A 19,647-nucleotide genomic window follows, 5' to 3' on the forward strand; every position below is an offset into this window, starting at 1 on the left:
TTGTTCAAAACAGACAAACCAGGACATCCACATTGTTCAAGGGAATGCCTCAGTGGCACAATGTCCTCATACTAAATCCATCCCAAATAACATAAAACAATAGTGATTAGCTCAACCTGTATTAAATTGGATGGATATGTCTGACAGAAAGGGGAATGGGTCACTTTGACAATCTTTAAACTAGATAGAAAATGTATAGGATCACTTTTAATCTTACAACTCAACTGAAACTCATTTTAAACTGGAGTCTTAAATCATTGATTTGCCAAATTCTGACATGAAAAAGCATTATGCCATTGACATAATTCTCTTTTCTTTTTTTTTTTAGCTTGACCTGACTATAGGACCCTTTTAAAAGTAAAGATCTCATGATCATGGTGCCTGTTTTGAAATGAAACTGAATTTATTTGGGGGGTGCGCCAAAGTGCCCTCTTGGATTAGAAAAACAATACAAATTGCTTTATCTGGTGCCCTTTCATCTGGACACCCCTCAAATGTACAAAACGTAAAAAAGTAACCTCTTGATGCCCCATAAATGTATAAAACGTTTTTTAAAAGCCCTCTGGATGCCCTTCTATTGAGCTTTATGTGGAAAAATACTCCTGGATGCCTTACAGTCAATAATTTCCCCTTCAAAGTCAATAAAGTCCCCCTTGGATGCCTTTATAGTTAATTATTTCATGCTGTGTGAATTATGTTATGTAATCAATATTATAGAAATATATCAATAGTATTGTACTTTTCATTATTCAATTTACACCATAATTTGTCACAAAAATATTCACCACAATGCAGGAGTTAAGTGAGTACAGGGTACAGTAAAAGTTACCATGAAATGACAGTCTGCAGTGGTCCTTTGTATGGAAACACAGGAAAAATATTTCAGTCCACAGTGAGCATCCTCAGTTCATTGCAAATGCTTTCTTTGTAATAACAGTAAATGATCAAAAGAGCAGATTTTCTACATTTTTCTTTCAAAGCTTTACAGAAAATGCAGATATTGAACCGCAACGTCTAACGCTGTGCACTTTTGTTCAGGGTTTAACCATTAAAAGTGCAGAAAAGAACATGATTAAAGAAATCCAGTGAAAAGAGGATAAAAAGAGACCAGGAGTACTAATCTGGGAGGTTTTCAAGGCAAGAGAAGTGAGACAAGCCCTGTAGATAGTGGAGGATTGATTAATGGAGCTGCAGCGAGAACATGGAGAAAAAAAACAGAGGATCCCCTGTGACTGCAACACACTACACACTGAGATACAGACACTTCTTACTCTCATATGACTATCAGTGACTGTCAAAGGGAGGCTTAAATATGTCTGAAGACGACAATGCGCACCGTGTTACAGGAGAGAAAATCAATACTGAATGTTCAACTCAGTGAGTTTGATTACTACTCATCATGATCGGTTTACGGTTCTGGCAGCGCTGCTCCACTTTTCTAAACCACTCTGACGGATATTATGTTCCTTCTTGTAATGAATGAGGAAAATTATACCGGAAAACACACTTTCAAACATCTTTCTATCTTGCAGGTGAGCAAGAGGATTTTGCTCTGAGTACAAGGATACACCACTGCTCTCACAGTGCTTTGAAAGCCTCATTAGAGATGTTCATCACTGTGTGGGCTTCTGTATGCAAACGTCTCTCTGTGCCTGCTGACAAGCTTTATCTAGTGAATAGAAATGAAACCCAGTTTTGCTGCAGCTAGAAGTCAGTAAACTCTTCTCATTAACTACAAAAGACTTGCAGAAGCTCTCGCTGCTTTATTTGTTTCTTAAATTAAATTTGCCTCCTCTTATCTTGTGTTCGGCGTCTAATGGAATTAAAGACCAGATCAGGTTTTGAATACAGATTTTAATGTCTGATGTTTTTTTTTTACTTCTTTAAAGTCACAGTACACAGCAGTTAGAGCATCTTTAGCTTCAGTAATGAGATGTATTGACAACTGAATCGCCCCCCCGTCTGGGAGCTTGACACCTTTAAACATAAACCAAGAAAATGTTACAACTTTTAACACTGTTGCTCTTGTCCCCACTACTAATGATTTAGGTTACATTTTTTAGCAATCAGTAACTCAGAGATGCACCCTCAATCTGCTGTAGTTGCATGGATTGCCAGACAGAATCCAAAACTAAAACATCATCCATTTTGTTTAGCCTATAGTCTAAGAAAGCTAATGGAAATTAACATCTTTACCACAATGTTTACAAATTTGATGTCAGCAGAAACTACATTTTTGCCACAGTGTCAACAGGCAGAGGTGCAATGTGCTGGAGTTTATGATTAATTGATAAAGTGTGCGATCTGAATGTCCCTGGCATCATCTTTGCAGTTGAGAATTAATGAATTAGAAACGTGATTTGTCTGTGAGGAATCAATTCAACCATCTTTATAAAATATTTTTGTCTACGATGTTTGATATCATGGCCCAAAGTAAGTTAATCAGAATATAAGCTATTTCAAGCCACATACAGTAAATGCAACATCATCACCTTCACACAGTGTTGCAAATGATTAAGCAACAATCTTCTACCAGAATGCATCTTGTATTTGAGATATTTTACAACTTACTTACATACCTAAATTAGCATTGACCTAATAAGGGCAGCTTTTAAAATAGAAATTCTCACTGCACTCAGCATAGGAATGGTGGAGATTTACGTCAGCACTGAAACACCTGAAGCCCACATTCAACGGACACAGGTATGAGCTGCATGAGCAGAAAACAGATGGCTGGAAAAAGTGATCATAATATATTCTGTGGCTTATCATGACCTCACTGAACAGAGTGTATAAAAAAAGCTGGCACAGGGATTGTCTGCACTGTGCAGGGATGGATACCCAGGACACTTGGGGATTCCTGCATTGACAGATTTCTTAAGAGCAGTTCCTTATCTCAGTCAGCATTTTATTCCCTAGTGTGAGCATGCATGTTGAGTAGCTGGTGAGTAGGAGGATATGAATACATATTTTTTTTACTTGTTTACCCAAGAAAGCTGTCAAGAATGTTAATACATGACCCATATGCAGTAAGTGCACCTGAAATACTGCATGTGCAGGAGTTTTACTTGATTCTAACCTTCAAAAGATTATTTGTGTTGACATTTAGGTACATAGTGGAGGTAATCAACAGCTTCAATATCAATCTCATTATACCTTATCTAACACAAGCAAAACTGTCTTCTAAAGCTGGGACAACATAAATATAACTCACAATTTTACAGTTGGCATTGCAGGGTTTAGTAAGTAAATTTGTTCTGGATGAGCTCCATTGGTTGGGATGACTTGTGTGTATGTGTGTATGCGTGCTCCCAGGTGGATGGCTGCATCAGGAGTCTTAATGGCTTATGTGCTGTGCTTCTGAGAGGTCTGCTGTGCAGCAGGCCAGACACATAGCAAAGTTCCTGTTCAAATTCCAGTTTTAAAGCTCTGTTCTTGCTGATGGGCGCTGAAAAAGGCAGCAGGAAAGCCTTTCAGAGGCCTCTGGAAAAAGCATTAACTCCACGTGAAATGCATTTCTTTCTCATAGCTCCAGGGTGAATGCTTTCTCATTGGAAGATCAGCCATTTAAGTTCTTGCTTTACAGCATATAGCTGGATATTAATCGAAGTAGAACAATTGAATGTGTCTGTTTTTTTAGATGTAATATCACGTAATGTATATAGCCTCAGCGTTCAGAGTCATACACAATACACTTTAAATGCCCATTCAAGAATCAATATGCAGCAATTGTTGATTGTTCCACAGAGGCCCATGTTGCAAATAGCTTCAGTCCATCAACTTTGATAACCATTCAGTAACTGCTTTTTACCCTCCTGTGCAAAGTCGGGTTATATAATCAATGGAGCTGCAAAGCAAGTGCCAAAAAAATCAATAATGTCAAAAGTTGAGAGAAAAGTGCAAAACCAATTCAGGACTCGTTCTCCTTTTTAGCAGCATTACCTCTGAACTGATGCCTTTCTTGCAGAAGTTGTATTATTATTTTTCAATCTTATATTTATACGCCTCTGATTTATTTTTCTTTCAGAATCCAATAATCAAGCTTCACAGTGGAGAGTTTGGATTTGATGTGAGGGTCATTCAGTGTGTTAAAGAGCTGCTTGACTTTCTTGTACAGAGATAGTGCTTTGATATAATTCCAAATTGGCTGAAACGTTACCTTTTTGGCACATATAGCCATGTTATGTTGCTTTGCTCTTCTTTCTATTGCAACTCTTTCATTCATAGACAAAGAAGGTTAAAGCTGTCCACATGGCCTCTTGTGATCAACATTCCTTTCTTCTGTGTAACCCCTATTGACTCTGAATAAAAGGTCACTCTATAGATCTGTGGAAGACATTGTGTGCGTTATTAATCACATTCCTAAAGGTCAAATCTTTGGTTAAATACAATGAAAAAATCTGCCTCAAAACAGACCCTATTATTAAGTAACTTGAATTAAATCATTAAGTGTTGATGCGTTGTTTGATAAGACCAGGAAAAGATGATTCAAATGTCAAGGTATCTAAAAATAAAATACTTTTGCCTACAAGATACTGTGCTAATAGTCCCACTAAGAGAGGCAGGAGCAATACAAATTAAACAGTTTTGCAGCTGTGTGCACAACGACAATCGCAACATGTCAAAGTTGCAAGGTAAGTTTGAAGATTCTCATACATGATTGATGCAGAAGCAGTCTTATTAACACCCTGATGCAACACCCTTACAGCTGCTATTCAGAGTTTATAAGTGCAAAGCGAATCAGAGACACTCCAGTTTCCCTTGATATCATATTGTTTCTATTATTATGTCTACACTACAGGGCACCGTTTGTAAAGTTGTGCACACTGAAAATAACAGCAACATTTCTTCACATTTAGCTCTAAAACGTCATAAAAACGTAGCGTAAATTTTTAAAAGCCACTTTTTTAATCACATTTTCTGTAATGTTTGTGATCTTTTTCACTTTATTTTTTGCCATGACGAATATATTTAAGTTAAAATCACTGTTAACGCTAAATCTAAATGTTGTTTGTTAAATCTAAATGTTGATTATTAAATCTGGGCTCAATGTTAAATGGCTAATCTAATTGTTAAATGTTGCTCTGCAATCCTAAAAATTTAGCTCATGTGCAAATTCACACTGCCGCATATATAGCTGAAGTAGCACAATAAAGGCTTCATAAAACGACACAGATATCCCATCCATATTCCGTCAGCACTGACTCCTACGAGTGACTAGCCGGACTGCCTAGCGTCCATAATGTGCACTGATTTAGCAGAAAATGTTGGAAAGGCAGTTTTGGCCATTAAGAGATTTCGCAATGCTCGGAGACAGTACTGACCCAGTCTATGTTACGGACAAGCTAAGTGGGTAAGTCTGTACCACTTCATGAAGCTTTTATTTTGGTATTACGCTGGGTGGCAGTGTGAATTTGCATACTAGCTAAATATTGAGGTTCGTGGAGCAACATTTAACATTAAGATTTAACATTTAGATTTAGATTTAACATTTAGATTATTTTCTACCATTAGGATTTAACAGTCATTTTAACTTATATATATTGTCACAACAAAATGAAATGTGAAAATGATCACAAATATTGCTCTAAATGTGATTTTAAAAAAGTGACTTAAAAATTCAAATTACATTTTCAAGACATTTAAGAGCAAAATGTGGAGAATTGTTGCTGTTATTTTCAGTGTGCACAACTTTAAAAACAGAGCCCCATACAACACAAGGATTGCACAGCGTTTATAGGATATGCTTAAATAATTCAAGCAAATTATAAGCAATGTTTGGAGATACATGGACCGAGCAGTGCCTGGCTGTTGACACTGGTACATCTCATCACCAGTATAAGGCTTCAACCATAAAAAATCTGCTTTATCGTCAGTGCAGAAAAGTTAATTATCGTTTTGCTGTTTTCCAGTTGAAGACACAGATTGTGTTTGTTGAATCTTAAACACTGCGTTCTTTTCTCTTTTCCACAGGACACTTGTGTTTCTGTTAAAATGGGTCCCCCATCTGCAGCTTTTCAAGGTTATTCTTTTGTTTTCAAGGACACTCTGATGTACATTGAATGTCACAGAGAACAGTAATGTAACCTTTCACTTACCCTTGACTTTGAGCTGATGTAAACGTGTGTAGTATGTGTGTGCTTGTGTACAAAGTGCTTCATTATGGTGAAGTCGATAAAGGTTTCAGTGATTGGTGGTTCTCTCCACCCAGATCTCTATTTCTGAATCTAATTTGTGACTCTCCGTGCCCAATAGCATTCTCTCACTGCTCGGTTTCTCTTGTCTGAATTTTACAGCTGCTCTGCTCTGTAAATGGATGTAATGACTTCGGCATGCCTGAATAAATCGACCTGTACCACTGTCATTCTCGATCATTTCAATTACACTCAGAGGTCAGTGAGTATATACCAGGCAAAGACAGGTCCCTTTCCATCTCATGTTTATCAAAATGCATCACAGTGGTCCACATGTCATGCATTATGTAAAGAGGTTTTTTGAAAGGTACTTATAACAAGTCATAAACAGCTTCCTGTAGATTGAAAAATGTGTGTTTGTGCATATGGAAGCTCTATCTTCTTTCTTAGAAATAATATGTTTGGCTGATTTCCAACTCTGTCTTTTTCTCTGGCTCCTTATCTTTGTCCTATACGTGCTCAAAACCATCCTCTGAGACTTCGAATACATATGTTCCCATTCAAGGTGACATCGCTAGAAACAGGAAAAACCTATTCTCACTGTTCAAAGAAGGAGTCGGGTCTACTGTGATGCCCCTGCAAACACCCACATACCAACATATAGCCTTTTTTTTCAACAAGAATAAAGACGATGATATTCACACTGCGCACTCTGACATGCTCCTTTGTGCCAATCGGATTTCATAGCTACATTTAGCTCAACAATGACTCGACAGAAAAAGCTTCAGACGGTGTCAGGAAAAACGGGACATTGCCGAGACATCAAATAAAAGCTTCAGAAGTAATTAGCTCAGGCTGGCATGAAGGAAATCCTTTTTATCGTTCTCATTATTAACACACTGTGTCTTTTGAATGCACACTGAGGTAAAACATCTGCTGCATCAGTCTCTTGTATAATCTCTCAGGTGTGTCACTCCAACAGGACCAGGAATATAAAGCTTAGTGTGGTTACCTAAAAAAGTTAGGCTGCACTTGGCTAGGCTGAATATTGTATTTTTATATATGCAACCTGCTGTATCATGATGATTGGTAACTAGTTGAATGTTGCCATGGCTCTCTAGTAAATACTTTTTTTTGCTCATTGAATTCCATTAAAAATTACACAATTCAGAAAAGTCAAAGAATACACAACAAATTAGTATTTTTGATAGCTTAATTGTAAGAGATAAGGAATATATATGACATTGTTGTGCATTATGGAAAATATATGTTCTATGTTTAATATTGGTGAAAATGTTGAAGTAACCCTGAAGTTTGATAGGTTAAAAATGTTGTTTTTATATTCTTTTGTTTGTTAAAAAGAAGAAACTTTCAGCAATGCATTTCACCAAAATGCCTGATGTATCAAATGTGATACAAATTAAAACTTATAGATGAAAACTGCCATTTAATTCCTTCTTTTTGTCAGAAGGTCCAATGAATACTCCATTTTCAAAGAGTTAGAATTTTCTGTTAATTATTTGACGGTTCAGGCTTTATAAACTGATATGGACATGAGCAGCAGCATTATTCTTGCTGTGAGGGTTGCTGTTGCATCTAAAGGGGGCATGCAGTTGAAGGGGCGCCATTTGTAAAGTCATGCTCAGTGAAATTAAACAGCATCAATTCTTCACATTTAGCTGCAAAACGCCATTCAAACGTATTGTGAATTTTTAAAAGTTAAACTTTATTTATCATATTTCGAGCAATGCTTGTGATCTTCTTTACATTTATTTTTGTAGTGAAAAATATATTTAAGTTACAATCACTGTTAAATCCAAATGCTGAATATGAATCTATATGTTAAATGTTAAATATAAATGTTGGATATAAGTTTAAAGGTTAAATGTTAAATATAATCTAAATGCTAAATGTTATATCCAAATGTAAAATATAAATCTAAATGTTAAATGCTATATCTAAATGTTAAATCTAAATCTAAATGTGAAATGTTAAATCTAAATGTTAAATATATACAAGAACAAGAAGAAAACCACAAATATCGCTCTAAGTTTGATTAAAAAAAGTGACTTGAAAATTCAGTACTTTTTTATGACGTTTTGGAGCTAAATGTGGAGAATTGTTACTGTTATTTTCAGTGCGCACAACTTTACAAATGGCGCTCGTCAGTGAAGTTGCATCTCAAATCTTTTGTTGGACTTACTTAGAAACTTCAAAGTTTAAAATTTGCATCAAGGCCTTTTTGCTACGATTTTATTACAGAACTTTCTGTCTCTTCATACATTTAAGTGAATTTAATTTGCCTTTTGATATTCATTCTTCCCCAGCAGCTCCAGTCCACTGCCTATTTCATTATTTAGATTTATTTTTTTCTATTATGAAAACACAGCTCTGTTTGCATGGCTTATATCAGGGTTCCTGAGACCGGTTTAATTCCCCAGGTGTTTGTTTTGTACCATTCTCATCTTATTGCCTTTGCCACACTTCACCACGCTCACAAAAAAGACAAGAGAATTGAAATTTCGGTTTGGCTTTAAATCTCATCCATTTTACAAGACTGCATGTTGTGGCTCCCACACAGATGAGCTTTCCCATTCTGAAAGTGAACATCAAACACCAGCCAGCCAAAGCAGGAGGAGGAGGAGGAGGAGGAGGAGGAGGAGGAGGAGTATAATTGTTGGAGCCCACAATAGGCTGCAATGCTGCAGGAGCAGTTACAGACAATCACAGTCTCTTCAATCGGTCTCAGATGGTGTGATTAGGGAGCGATCTACAGCAGGCAGCAGCATCCGAAAATCTCATTTTTAGAGCAGTCACAGTGATTTCTCCATCTGTTTGCTGTAGATTCAACATCGCTCCTTAACACAGGTAGACAGCAGACAGATTGGCCTCCTGCCTCATCCTTGGAGGGCATGCTTTCAGAGAAAGGTGTGCCTATCTATGGAATGCATATTTCTATGGGACAGGAACAGAATAGACAAGTTTTGGATGAATTCCCAGCTTTTGGTATTATGAGAAAACGTTCATGTGCTTTAATAAGGCATATAGCCAATAATAGGCCTCACTCAAAATAAAAATAAAAAAATCAGAATGACATATAGTACATACTACTTGAGTGGAAAGCAAAAAAAGATGCAGAGAGGGGAGGGCATCATTGTGTGTCTCAACATGTCACCTTGTGGTACGTTCACAAAAAACTTCCTCACACATGTTCTTTAATGCTCAAATAAGATAGAGGAAATTTGCATAAACGAAACGAGAGGGAGCCACCTCAAATTGCCGATTATGATTTACATTAGAAATCAGGCCCATTTGATATAGTTAGATTAGCATATTAACAGCCAATATGAAAAGGCTTATTGTTTATTAATTAAGATGCACAAAGAGATGAGGATGTTCTAAACTCATTAAGTCAGTGTAATTAGATCCATTAGAGTTAACACGCTATTAGACCAGTGGTTCCCAAAGTGGGGGTCAGGACCCCCAAGGTGACAGGGAGACTCTAATGGGGGGGGGGGGTCACGTGAACATACATATACATTTTTAGCTATATTTTCGATAAAACCATGCAAATAATAAACTTCAGACACTTTCTTCTTGACTTTCAGCCACCATAGACATATATAAAAAATGGAAGTAGTATTGGTGATGTCACCAATCTGTTCACTGAGCAGTTTTGTTTTGAAGCCAATCATCAGCGGGTTCCATATTGGAAATGCTGAATACAGCCTAACTTTGTCCGAGTAAGTGTGAGGGAAAGAGGCGGTTCTTTAGCCTTTTTTGCTTGACAGCACTAAAAGGCTGCCTGCCTTTCAATCAATTCAGCCATGCCCTTATTTAGGAAAAACTCATACATTTAATATTGTAAAAAAAAATCATCCCCTATGATGCTCGATGAACTTTAGTCTTTCTCAAGTCCCAAGGTTGCCGCTTGGTTGCCACATGACCCCTGAGGAAATTGCACTGCTTCTGTTTTTTTTTTAAATTACACAGAAAAAGTAGGTTTTTGGATTGTCCTGTTAGTTATGTGTTGCTGTAAGCAACATCTAACCATCTCAAAACCATAGGGGTCATGAGTCCCTGGCAATGTCAATTTGGGGGTCATGGGCTGAAAAGTTTGGGAACACCTGTATTAGACTGCCACATTTTTTGTCATGTCTACTATCTAGTTAACCAAGATAGCATGCTAACATTTGTAATACGCTCTAATCACCAAGGGCAGCAGGAGCTGATGGAATTATCATGAGGACAAATTACATTTGACCAGATGTGGCTTTTTTGCAAATGAAGAATGGTCAAGCCTTTAAATGTTGCAAGATTGCCACCTGGATGATATTTATCAGTCTGAATTTAAGTGGTGGACCACTTTTCATGATAGCATCACAAACAAAAATGACAGCTGCAGCACAACTCTAAACATGGACTTCATGGACCACAGTTGTATTATTCAATATGTTAACTGGATTATTTTACCTCTGACAGTCTTGAAATCAGAGTGAAGCTTTCTTACTGAGCAAAACATTGTTGGAGTTAACGAACTAGAGGTTGGGAATGAGTGCCTCAAAAAACTCCAGTAAACTTACAGCCTGGGCAGGGTGGATAGGTCTTCTAGAGCCTGTCTTTAGTATGAACACATTTATGGTGAGGACATGCAAAATGACTTATTTGATATGAATTATATCAATTACTTAAGACTTTAGTACAACACTACACTCTGCTGGTGAAAAGTCACAACTGTAGTAGGAACAGAGTGCAATACAGGGCCTGGTTATAACTCAGATTCATTTTGTGGCGTAATAAAAAGTCTTTAGTCTCTATAATCTTGAATAGTAGGGTATCTGTTAAAAAAAATATTTTTTTAAGGGTTACGCAAAACTGTAGCAACCCTCAATTTTAATTGACAATGGGTGTCAATTAAAATTGACCAAGCTTGGTTCTGTACTCATACTACAGCAATGACAAAATGGCAGATAAACAGAAGGAAATACTTGTGTAGAACAGGTACGGAAGGCTATTGGTTTCCAAGCTCTTACTCCCTGTAGAGCTTGTTGACCAGAGGGCTGTACATATTCTGCACATGTACAAAACTGTCCTACCTCACTTTTCATATATTTCTGCTTAGCTGCAAGAAATGGCTCTGGATTGTACAATAGCTGTTGAAATGACTCTCCAGCAGTTTGCTGGTAAGCATTTTCTCCATCTATGATGAAAATAGTTTGACCAATTACATTGAAGGTACTGTAAATTATAGTCACTTAAAATTTTGTGGTAATGAATGAAAAAGTCAGTACACTTTCTATAAACATGTATTCATCTTTATTGGCCAGACACAACCAGCTCAGACAAGGGCTCCATATTGTTTCAGAAGCCTGGTACTTCCAGCCGACCTCGTGTGCCAGACGCCCGAGAAGAGCAAACTGAGAAAGGGAAAAAAATGAAAATGGGTATGTTTCATGTGCATAACTACCAAACACAGGCTTGCAGGTTTATTTTTTACCAGCTAAAAATACAAATTCACAAAAGCAACCTTCAGTTTTAGGGGAGAAAACTGATGCATTTAATATTTGACTGTATTTGAAGCTTCAAAGTGAGGCACAACAGGTCCCCAACTTAACTCAGAAATCAGATCCGAAAAGTTTGTCTCATCACTGATCAGTTTCGGGATAAATGCTCATCATTGTCAAGTAAGAACTGTTGTGGCTGGTACATTGACGCAAAACTTTGACCCTTGAACCCTTAGTAAAATGTTTGGGGCTCACCTTGCGAGTGGGCTTCAGACGCACGATCTTAAGAGCAGCTGGAACAACCATACGCTTCCTCTGTGGGATAAAATCCAAAGTCAGATCAAGGAGAAAACAAGGTCTCAGCATTTGGAAGGATAAGCAAGTCTCAGACATTGTTCCGTTTCATAATCACTAGTCAAACAAGGTATGTAAGGGTAGAAAGTGACATCACAGACAGCTGTATGACATATGGGCCAAAAATCTTATAAATATGATCGGGCCCTTGGTTGTTATAAAGGATTTTTCACCTTGTCGTAGGGTGGAGGGATACCGTCGAACACCTTCAGCCTCTCCAGAGCAGCCTGACCTCTCTTGGTTTTGTGGGGGAGCATGCCTGGTGAACAGGAGAGTCTTGTAAGTTAAACATATTTACAACTGGAAACCATACCAGCTTTAACAGGTGTACATTTGTCCTAGCACAAATAGTCATTCCGACTCAACTCAGCAATCAGATCCGATAAAATTGTCTCATCAATAGATCAGTTTCGGGATAAAGAGCTCATCACTGTCAAGTAGGAACAACTTGTGCTGGGTCAAGTGAACAAACAAATATTTATTGCTCTAAGTAAAGTTGATGATTCTTGAAAAAAGCACTTGGCGCATTTCATCCTTTTTTGAGCAACCCCAGAAGTGCAGCATTTTTCTAGGTAAACCTAGCATGCATTCCAAAATCTAAAGTGACACTTAACTTAAACACAGCCCACTACTGAAATTCCATGTATACTGCTTAAGAAAGCATCAACAGGAGTGAAATCATTGTGTGCTGTGCTCAGAAAGTTTCCATGGTGAGAGTTGTGCCACATACTAACCTCTGACAGTCCTCCAGAAAATCCTGCTGGGAGCTCTGAAGTGGTACGGTCCACGAGAGGGGTTGGTGTCCATCCTCTTACGCAGGAAAGCCAGGTACTTCACTGTAGAGACAGGGAATGAATCATTGAATACATAAACTCACTATGTAGTGGAAACTACTGCTAAGTATGAAAGGTTGTTGTCTCAGATGGTAGTGCATGTAAGGTAGTCTCATGGTCATTGAAACTCGAAAAACAGTGGTAAAGCATCACTGACAGCAAGCATGTCTAAGTAATCACAAGTGAACAGTTAGAAAACACTTACGCTTGTTGCAGTAGAAGTTTCCAGAGATGTTAATTCCTTCCCACGACCCCTTTGTGTCCTACAAGATAAAATAAGAACTGTTACAATTTAGGACAACATACAAGTTGCAAAAACATTCTTTGTTAAAGTGGTGGCCCAAAGGGCTAGGCATTTTTCATGACAGAATCACAAACAAAGACATCTCAACATGGACATCCAGATTTATTACTTAGTATGTCAACTAGATTATTTTACCTTTGAAAGTCTTGAAATCTTCAGATTGAAGCCTTCCGAGTAATCTTACCTGGGGTTGATGAACTAGAAGTAGGGATAGCACCTGAAAGAACTCCTGTAAACATGCAGTCTATGCAGGGTGGATAGGTCTTCTACTGACACTCTTTAGGATGAACACATTCACAGGTGTGAACATGAAAAATGTCCATTAAATGAATAAAATACAAATACCTTTAGTAGTCCTCTTTAATTTGACTCCCTTCAAATTAAATTCACTTTAGAAACCTTTAGTATAGCACTGCCCTCTGCTGGTGAAAAGTCACAACTGCAGTAGGAACAGAGTTCAACAGAGCCTGTTATAATTTAAGATTGATTTTGTGGTGAAATAAGAGGTCTTAATAATCTTGTAGAGTATCTATAAATTAGGATTATACAAAAATGCAGCATCTCTGTAATTATGTCCAAATTAAGTTGCTTGGTTCTGTGCCAATTTTACTTCAGCAATGATGAAATGGCAGATCAACATGAGAGATAAGTGTGTAGAACAGGCAGGTTTCAGTAGAGAAGGCAATTGGTTTCCAATCTTACTCCCCATAGAATTTGACTTCAGAAACCACAATGCTGTATAAATTCAGCACATGTACAAAACTGTCCTACCTCACCTTTCATAAACTGTATTTCTGTGTAACTGAAATAGCTCTGGATTGTACAAATAGCTATTGGAATTACTCTCTCCAGCAGTTTGTGGACTTTGCATTTTTAACTTCGACTATTATGGAAATATTTTTTGGCTAATTACATAAATAATGTCAACAGCGGGGAGTGACCGGAGTCCTGCTTAAGTAGATGAAAAAGTCAGTACACTTTCTATAAACATGTATTTCTCTTTATTGGCCAGACACAACCAGCTCAGACAAGGACTCCATATTGTTTCAGAACGTCTGTGTATTTAGCAATCTTGGACTCTACGTTCTTTTCTGCCTGCTTTGTCAGCTTGTTCACTGTCTTTTTCTTAGCATAGCGGAGCTTGGCCTTCTCTTTTCTCTTCTCCTCCAGGGTGGCTGTGATAGCCTGGTACTTCCAGCCGACCTCATGTGCCAGACGCCCGAGAAGAGCGAACTGAGAAAGGGAAAGAAATGAAGATGGGTATGTTTCATGTTCCTAACTACCAAAGCGTGCTATCTTTTACCAGCTAAAATACCAATTTACAAAAGCAAACAACTTTTGATAGTTTAAGAAAAATAAATATTTGTTGCATTCATTGTTTTGATGTATTTGAAACTTCAAAGTGAGGCACAACAGGTCCCCAACTTAACTCAGAAATCAGATCCGAAAAGTTTGTCTCATCACTGATCAGTTTCGGGATAAATGCTCATCATTGTTAAGTAAGAACTGTTGCGGCTGGTAGATTTAGGCAAAACTTTGACCCTTAAACCCTTAGTAAAATGTTTGGGGCTCACCTTGCGAGTGGGCTTCAGACGCACGATCTTAAGAGCAGCTGGAACAACCATGCGCTTCCTCTGTGGGATAAAATCCAAAGTCAGATCAAGGAGAAAACACAAGGTCTCAGCATTGGGAAGGATAAGCAAGTCTCAGACATCGTTCCGTTTCATAATCACTAGTCAAACAAGGTGTGTAAGGGTAGAAAGTGACATCACAGACAGCTGTATGACGTATGGGCCAAAAATCTTATAAATATGATCTGGCCCTTGGTTGTTATAAAGGATTTTTCACCTTGTCGTAGGGTGGAGGGATACCGTCGAACACCTTCAGCCTCTCCAGAGCAGCCTGACCTCTCTTGGTTTTGTGGGGCAGCATGCCTGGTGAACAGGAGAGTCTTGTAAGTTAAACATATTTACAACTGGAAACCATACCAGCTTTAACAGGTGTACATTTGTCCAAGCACTAATAGTCATTCCGACTCAACTCAGCAATCAGATCCGATAAAATTGTCTCATCAATAGATCAGTTTCGGGATAAAGAGCTCATCACTGTTAAGTAGGAACAACTTGTGCTGGGTCAAGTGAACAAACAAGTACTTAATGCTCAAAATGCTGCTTAAGAATGTATAAACAGTTGTGAAATCATTGTATGCTATACTCAGATAGTTTCCATGGTGAGAGTTGTGCCACATACTAACCTCTGACAGTCCTCCAGAAAATCCTGCTGGGAGCTCTGAAGTGGTACGGTCCACGAGAAGGGTTGGTGTTCATCCTCTTACGCAGGAAAGCCAGGTACTTCACTGTAGAGGCAAGGAATGAATCATTGAATACATAAACTCACTATGTAGTGGAAACTACTGCTAAGTATGAAAGGTTGTTGTCTCAGATGGTAGTGCATGTAAGGTAGTCTCATGGTCATTGAAACTCGAAAAACAGTGGTAAAGCATCACTGACAGCAAGCATGTCTAAGTAATCTCAAGTGAACAGAGTCAGAAAACACTTACGCTTGTTGCGGTAGAAGTTTCCAGAGATGTTAATTCCTTCACATCTTACAACGACCACTTTGTGTCCTACAAGATAAAATAAGAACTGTTACACTTTGAGACAACATACAAGTTGCATAGACGTATTCTGCATTCTGTCTCAGATGGTAGTGCATGAGAGTTTTCTCATGGTCGTTAAACTCAAGCATAGAAGTAATAGATCATCACTGACAGACTGAGGCAATAAGACTATTCACTGAGCGTATCACTTGTGTTATAGGTGGCCATTGGGGCAAATATCACCATTATTCACACATTTTAACGGACTCACCCAGCAGAACCTGTTTGGCCACAAGGGCAGCGAGCCGGCCAAGCAGATGGCCCCTGCCATCAAGCAGCAGAACCTGCAGGGAAAGGGGGACAACTACAGTTATATCACAATCAACGTGAACTGTCACACTTTCATTGTAACGTCATTTCCAATGCTATCAATAGCTCAATAGTCTGCCCACATCGAAAATAATAACTAACTTTTCAGGCAATAAATAGTTATCTGTTTAGTTATAACTTACTTAATTTCATACAGCACTTAGCCTGGCGATAACTAGCACATGGGCGCTACACTAAGCTAAGTTAGCTTAGCACCAACGTCAGGCTTTAGACACGTCAACAATATTTTCAACTTCGATGGAACAAATGCGTTTGACATAACCACATTACAATTTTAAAGTTAAGTTGTTCATTGAAAAACGCGAATGTGTCTTTGACGTAACACAGAAAAGGAAAAACTCAAGCTAGCAAGCTAGCGGCATTGGCTGGTTAGGGAAGCTGCCATGTTGGGAGGCATGTCCACATTGCTGCGGCTGTATGTCTTAAATTCAAGTTTTTAGAGCAATACAAAGCCAAATAGTTGTGGTTTAAAGTTGCCCCGTACTTAAAGCCGGCAGGAGAAATATAGAACACAAGATTTTACACCCTCCTTATAGTCAAAATAAGGAATTATGACTCCGCTGCAGCTACCCACCTTATTGAACCGGTCCGCCATGATGTGCGAAAAGAAAGAGGCACGGGGCTGCCCGTGGTAAAAGGCAGGGGTAAGCGGAAGTGACGTATTATTAACCTTCTTCCTCTGGGGAGTGTTTGCAATCAAACGTTCCACCGCCTCTGTCGAGTGGAGGGTGGCGCTTAGTTCAAAATATGTTTAGAAGAAAAGTAAGATAATAACCCTTATATTGGTGCTATACTGTGGATATTTTGACGAAAATCGTCCTAATTTTCTTAGAATTTAAGAATTTAACCTTGAACATCACTGACTCAGTGGAGTAGTAATTGTGTCATCTCATAATACCCAGTACATTGACCCCTGGGCTTTTAGCAAGCAAGAACTCCATGAATCCCAGATTCAATAGTCTGAGGAGACTATTTTTTAGATTTCTGAGGAGACTATTTTTTAGATTTCTGAGGAGACTATTTTCTAGATTTCGGACACAGCCATGTATAGTATATTCCATATCATTTGGTTTGTTTTTATTTAATCTACTTTGTTAAAGTTTATTCCGAATAAGATCATAATGTCTTAAGGAACAAGTGGTGAAACGTGTAGCTCCATTTCAAAACTATATTAAAGTTCAAACTGGGGCTGTTATGAATTACAATGTGTGTTTTTCATTATTCACACTGCGAGTAACTTTATTTGTCACTCTCATTACCAAGTATTTTGTGTGGTGACATTTAAACCTTTTCACACTAAAATATGATTACTTATTTTCTAAGTTGACATGCTTAATATGCCTACAACAAAATCAACAGCAACAAAATGACAGCACTAAAATCTACCGATGCTATTTACATTAGAAATTTATTCTTCATCACACAGGAAATAAAGCTGCTGTCACATCAAAGGTATAAATGTTTTTCCAATTGGGCCATTTTCTTGCAATATAAAGCTTATTTACCCACTATCAAAAAGGGGGAGAGGGTTGAAAAAGTTTAGTGATAGAGCGATATGTTTTTTTCAGGGCTGATACCTATACCGATTATTAGTGGTCAAGGAGGCCGATAACCGATATTTGGAGCTGATATTCATTTGCAGTAAAAGGGAACATATTGTCGTCAAAAATTGGAATATAAGATAATCGGCCCGGTCGATAATCGGTCTATCCCTAAAAAAGTTGTACAACTTGTGTCACAGCATGCCATGGAAACAATCAATATTTTATGATTTTAATAACCTTCAAGCATTTACAGAACAATCGTCCACACATTCATGACCGTCATGGTGACATAGTGCATGTAGCAATCAGAGTAATTACTGAAGATGTCTGGCTGGAACAGTGAAAAACACCATAACATCTTATTTGGAGGGGTTCCACTTAGTCATCGTGCTTCAGCTTTCTGATCTTTCCCTTGTGCCTGTCAATCTCACGCTGCAGACGTTCAATCTCCTTTTTGTGGTGGTCTATTTCTTCCTGATGATGCTGCTTCAATGCCGCAAGCTGCTCCTGCTCCTTACGCCTTATGGGGACATGGATAAATAAGGTGGTGGGTGACATAAAGAGAGAATGAAGAGAAATACACAGAGAGAAACAAACAAGGAGAGTTAATGTAACTAAGAGAGTGTAATACTTTAAAGCAAATAAGTGTAGTATCCATTGCTAGTAGCACTTTCAGTATTTTTCAGTAATGCTCACTTGAAGTACATCTCCTCCTCAGCCGCCTGCTTCTTCCCCATGCCCCCACCTGCCTCTCTGATGGATCCTCCACCGCCACCACCTTTTCCTGCACCTTTACCCAGCTCACCCAGCTTAGAGAGGGTGGGGGGAGCAATCACAAGGGAAATGTTTATCATAAATTCACTGATAAATAAAAGATCAAAGGTTTTTGTTTTTACACAATACATGGGGAGCCTTAAAATTATACTATTCCAAAGTTAATTTCCCTCTTTCAAATAAACCATGAAGACCTGTTTTGTGATATGAAGGTATGATCAAATACATACTTTTTAAAAATAAAGATCTTAAAGTTAATTTCAGTTTATTTCCATAAGACAGGTGCTTCTTTGTTTGAAAGCTCTGGACAGAGGTTTCTGGAACAGACGAGAAACTGTTGAGACAACAATGCAGCAACAACTTCAAAGGTCGAAATGTCTGAATAAATGTGGCATAAGAGATACGTGTTATTTTATTATCTGACATTAAACTAGATCATTGCTAATTTAATAATAATTTAATCTGTCACACTGTACGATCATCAAAAATAAGATTAAACAAACTCATCTGACCTATTACCAAGTGAACAACAGTCGATTTGCTACTTGTGACAAGGCAGTGAAGAAAACTGTTACGCATATTCATTTAATTTCATTCACACACACCCGTGTCATGGTTACATAAATCAGTGTTTCAATCAACTGATGTGTTTCCAGCACGTTTGTTACCTGGTCGGATGACATTCTCAGCTGTGAGGTGACAAAAGTCCTGATGTTAGGCCTCAAAAATCTCGCCATGGTTGACTCTCACATGAGAAAACAACACAACTGACAGTGGCTGGGGAACGTGCCCTTGTCCTCAAAAATACACCACAGGACGACGCCATTATGAACCATGCGGGGGTATGACACGACAAGCATCGCGTTGATTGAATGAGACACTGAGAGAGAAAATATTTATCACATTGATACATTTACACACCATGTTACCAAATATATTACGCGAACAGCTGATAACATATTTGAAAGGATAGATCAGGAAGACGCCCCTTAAAAAATATGGTATGGTCTCAAAAACGGACAGAGAAGTGACGCCGCACGTTTTTTGCGTCGCCCCCCCCACATTTATGGAACTTTAATTAATTTGATTTATTAGTGCTCAACGTGGTTCTCACAAGTAGGTTTTGGTTTGAACATTATTAAATAAATGCGTAGATTCAGATTTTTATTTTTTCGTGGATAAATTTAAACTGCATACATATACACCAGTAA

The 19,647-nt window shown here is 38.1% G+C and overlaps 3 protein-coding genes and 7 non-coding genes across 10 annotated transcripts; all 10 read right to left on the bottom strand.

Moving 5' to 3' along the window:
- Positions 1-11,389: 11,389 nt before the first annotated feature.
- On the bottom strand, positions 11,390-13,088 carry LOC117806477 (60S ribosomal protein L13a-like). Its single transcript, XM_034675429.1, has 5 exons — positions 13,031-13,088; positions 12,727-12,828; positions 12,166-12,251; positions 11,894-11,953; positions 11,390-11,551 (listed from the first exon to the last, which is right to left on the bottom strand). Exons 2-5 carry the CDS (start codon positions 12,797-12,799, stop codon positions 11,390-11,392), a joined length of 381 nt encoding a protein of 126 aa, XP_034531320.1. The 5' UTR covers positions 12,800-12,828; positions 13,031-13,088.
- LOC117806889 lies at positions 11,747-11,817 on the bottom strand. The gene has a single exon (XR_004629795.1). It is a non-coding gene; the product is annotated as a small nucleolar RNA SNORD50 (small nucleolar RNA).
- On the bottom strand, positions 12,356-12,428 carry LOC117806887. Its single transcript, XR_004629794.1, has one exon. It is a non-coding gene; the product is annotated as a small nucleolar RNA SNORD50 (small nucleolar RNA).
- On the bottom strand, positions 12,905-12,985 carry LOC117806881. Its single transcript, XR_004629788.1, has one exon. It is a non-coding gene; the product is annotated as a small nucleolar RNA Z195/SNORD33/SNORD32 family (small nucleolar RNA).
- Positions 13,089-14,107: 1,019 nt separating the features above from the next.
- LOC117806320 (60S ribosomal protein L13a) lies at positions 14,108-16,802 on the bottom strand. The gene is made up of 7 exons (XM_034675207.1): positions 16,693-16,802; positions 16,000-16,072; positions 15,690-15,755; positions 15,384-15,485; positions 14,978-15,063; positions 14,704-14,763; positions 14,108-14,362 (listed from the first exon to the last, which is right to left on the bottom strand). Exons 1-7 carry the CDS (start codon positions 16,711-16,713, stop codon positions 14,153-14,155), a joined length of 618 nt encoding a protein of 205 aa, XP_034531098.1. The 5' UTR covers positions 16,714-16,802; the 3' UTR covers positions 14,108-14,152.
- Positions 14,557-14,627, bottom strand: LOC117806885. The gene has a single exon (XR_004629792.1). It is a non-coding gene; the product is annotated as a small nucleolar RNA SNORD50 (small nucleolar RNA).
- Positions 15,168-15,240, bottom strand: LOC117806884. The gene has a single exon (XR_004629791.1). It is a non-coding gene; the product is annotated as a small nucleolar RNA SNORD50 (small nucleolar RNA).
- LOC117806882 lies at positions 15,562-15,642 on the bottom strand. Its single transcript, XR_004629789.1, has one exon. It is a non-coding gene; the product is annotated as a small nucleolar RNA Z195/SNORD33/SNORD32 family (small nucleolar RNA).
- Positions 15,823-15,903, bottom strand: LOC117806880. The gene has a single exon (XR_004629787.1). It is a non-coding gene; the product is annotated as a small nucleolar RNA Z195/SNORD33/SNORD32 family (small nucleolar RNA).
- Positions 16,803-17,875: 1,073 nt separating the features above from the next.
- Positions 17,876-19,460, bottom strand: atp5if1b (ATP synthase inhibitory factor subunit 1b). The gene is made up of 3 exons (XM_034675208.1): positions 19,105-19,460; positions 18,359-18,471; positions 17,876-18,182 (listed from the first exon to the last, which is right to left on the bottom strand). The coding sequence occupies exons 1-3, from the start codon at positions 19,171-19,173 to the stop codon at positions 18,041-18,043; spliced, it is 324 nt and encodes a 107-aa protein (XP_034531099.1). The 5' UTR covers positions 19,174-19,460; the 3' UTR covers positions 17,876-18,040.
- Between the last annotated feature and the right edge of the window lie 187 nt (positions 19,461-19,647).

Source organism: Notolabrus celidotus, chromosome 22 (assembly GCF_009762535.1).
Source record: "Notolabrus celidotus isolate fNotCel1 chromosome 22, fNotCel1.pri, whole genome shotgun sequence".
NCBI classification, from domain to species: Eukaryota; Metazoa; Chordata; class Actinopteri; order Labriformes; family Labridae; genus Notolabrus; species Notolabrus celidotus.

What these genes read in the sequence shown, in the direction of transcription:
- LOC117806477 (XM_034675429.1), bottom strand. Translation starts at nt 12,799, where the DNA reads ATGGACACCAACCCCTCTCGTGGACCGTACCACTTCAGAGCTCCCAGC. An exon ending in TTTCTGGAGGACTGTCAGAG is followed by an intron (nt 12,252 to 12,726) that starts GTTAGTATGTGG and finishes CCTGTTCACCAG; the next exon opens with GCATGCTCCCCCACAAAACC. An exon ending in TCCCTCCACCCTACGACAAG is followed by an intron (nt 11,954 to 12,165) that starts GTGAAAAATCCT and finishes TTTATCCCACAG; the next exon opens with AGGAAGCGTATGGTTGTTCC.
- LOC117806320 (XM_034675207.1), bottom strand. Translation starts at nt 16,713, where the DNA reads ATGGCGGACCGGTTCAATAAG. An exon ending in GGCCAAACAGGTTCTGCTGG is followed by an intron (nt 15,756 to 15,999) that starts GTGAGTCCGTTA and finishes TTTATCTTGTAG; the next exon opens with GACACAAAGTGGTCGTTGTA. An exon ending in TCCCTCCACCCTACGACAAG is followed by an intron (nt 14,764 to 14,977) that starts GTGAAAAATCCT and finishes TTTATCCCACAG; the next exon opens with AGGAAGCGCATGGTTGTTCC.
- atp5if1b (XM_034675208.1), bottom strand. Translation starts at nt 19,173, where the DNA reads ATGGCGAGATTTTTGAGGCCTAACATCAGGACTTTTGTCACCTCACAG. An exon ending in TGAGAATGTCATCCGACCAG is followed by an intron (nt 18,472 to 19,104) that starts GTAACAAACGTG and finishes ACCCTCTCTAAG; the next exon opens with CTGGGTGAGCTGGGTAAAGG. An exon ending in GAGGAGGAGATGTACTTCAA is followed by an intron (nt 18,183 to 18,358) that starts GTGAGCATTACT and finishes TGTCCCCATAAG; the next exon opens with GCGTAAGGAGCAGGAGCAGC.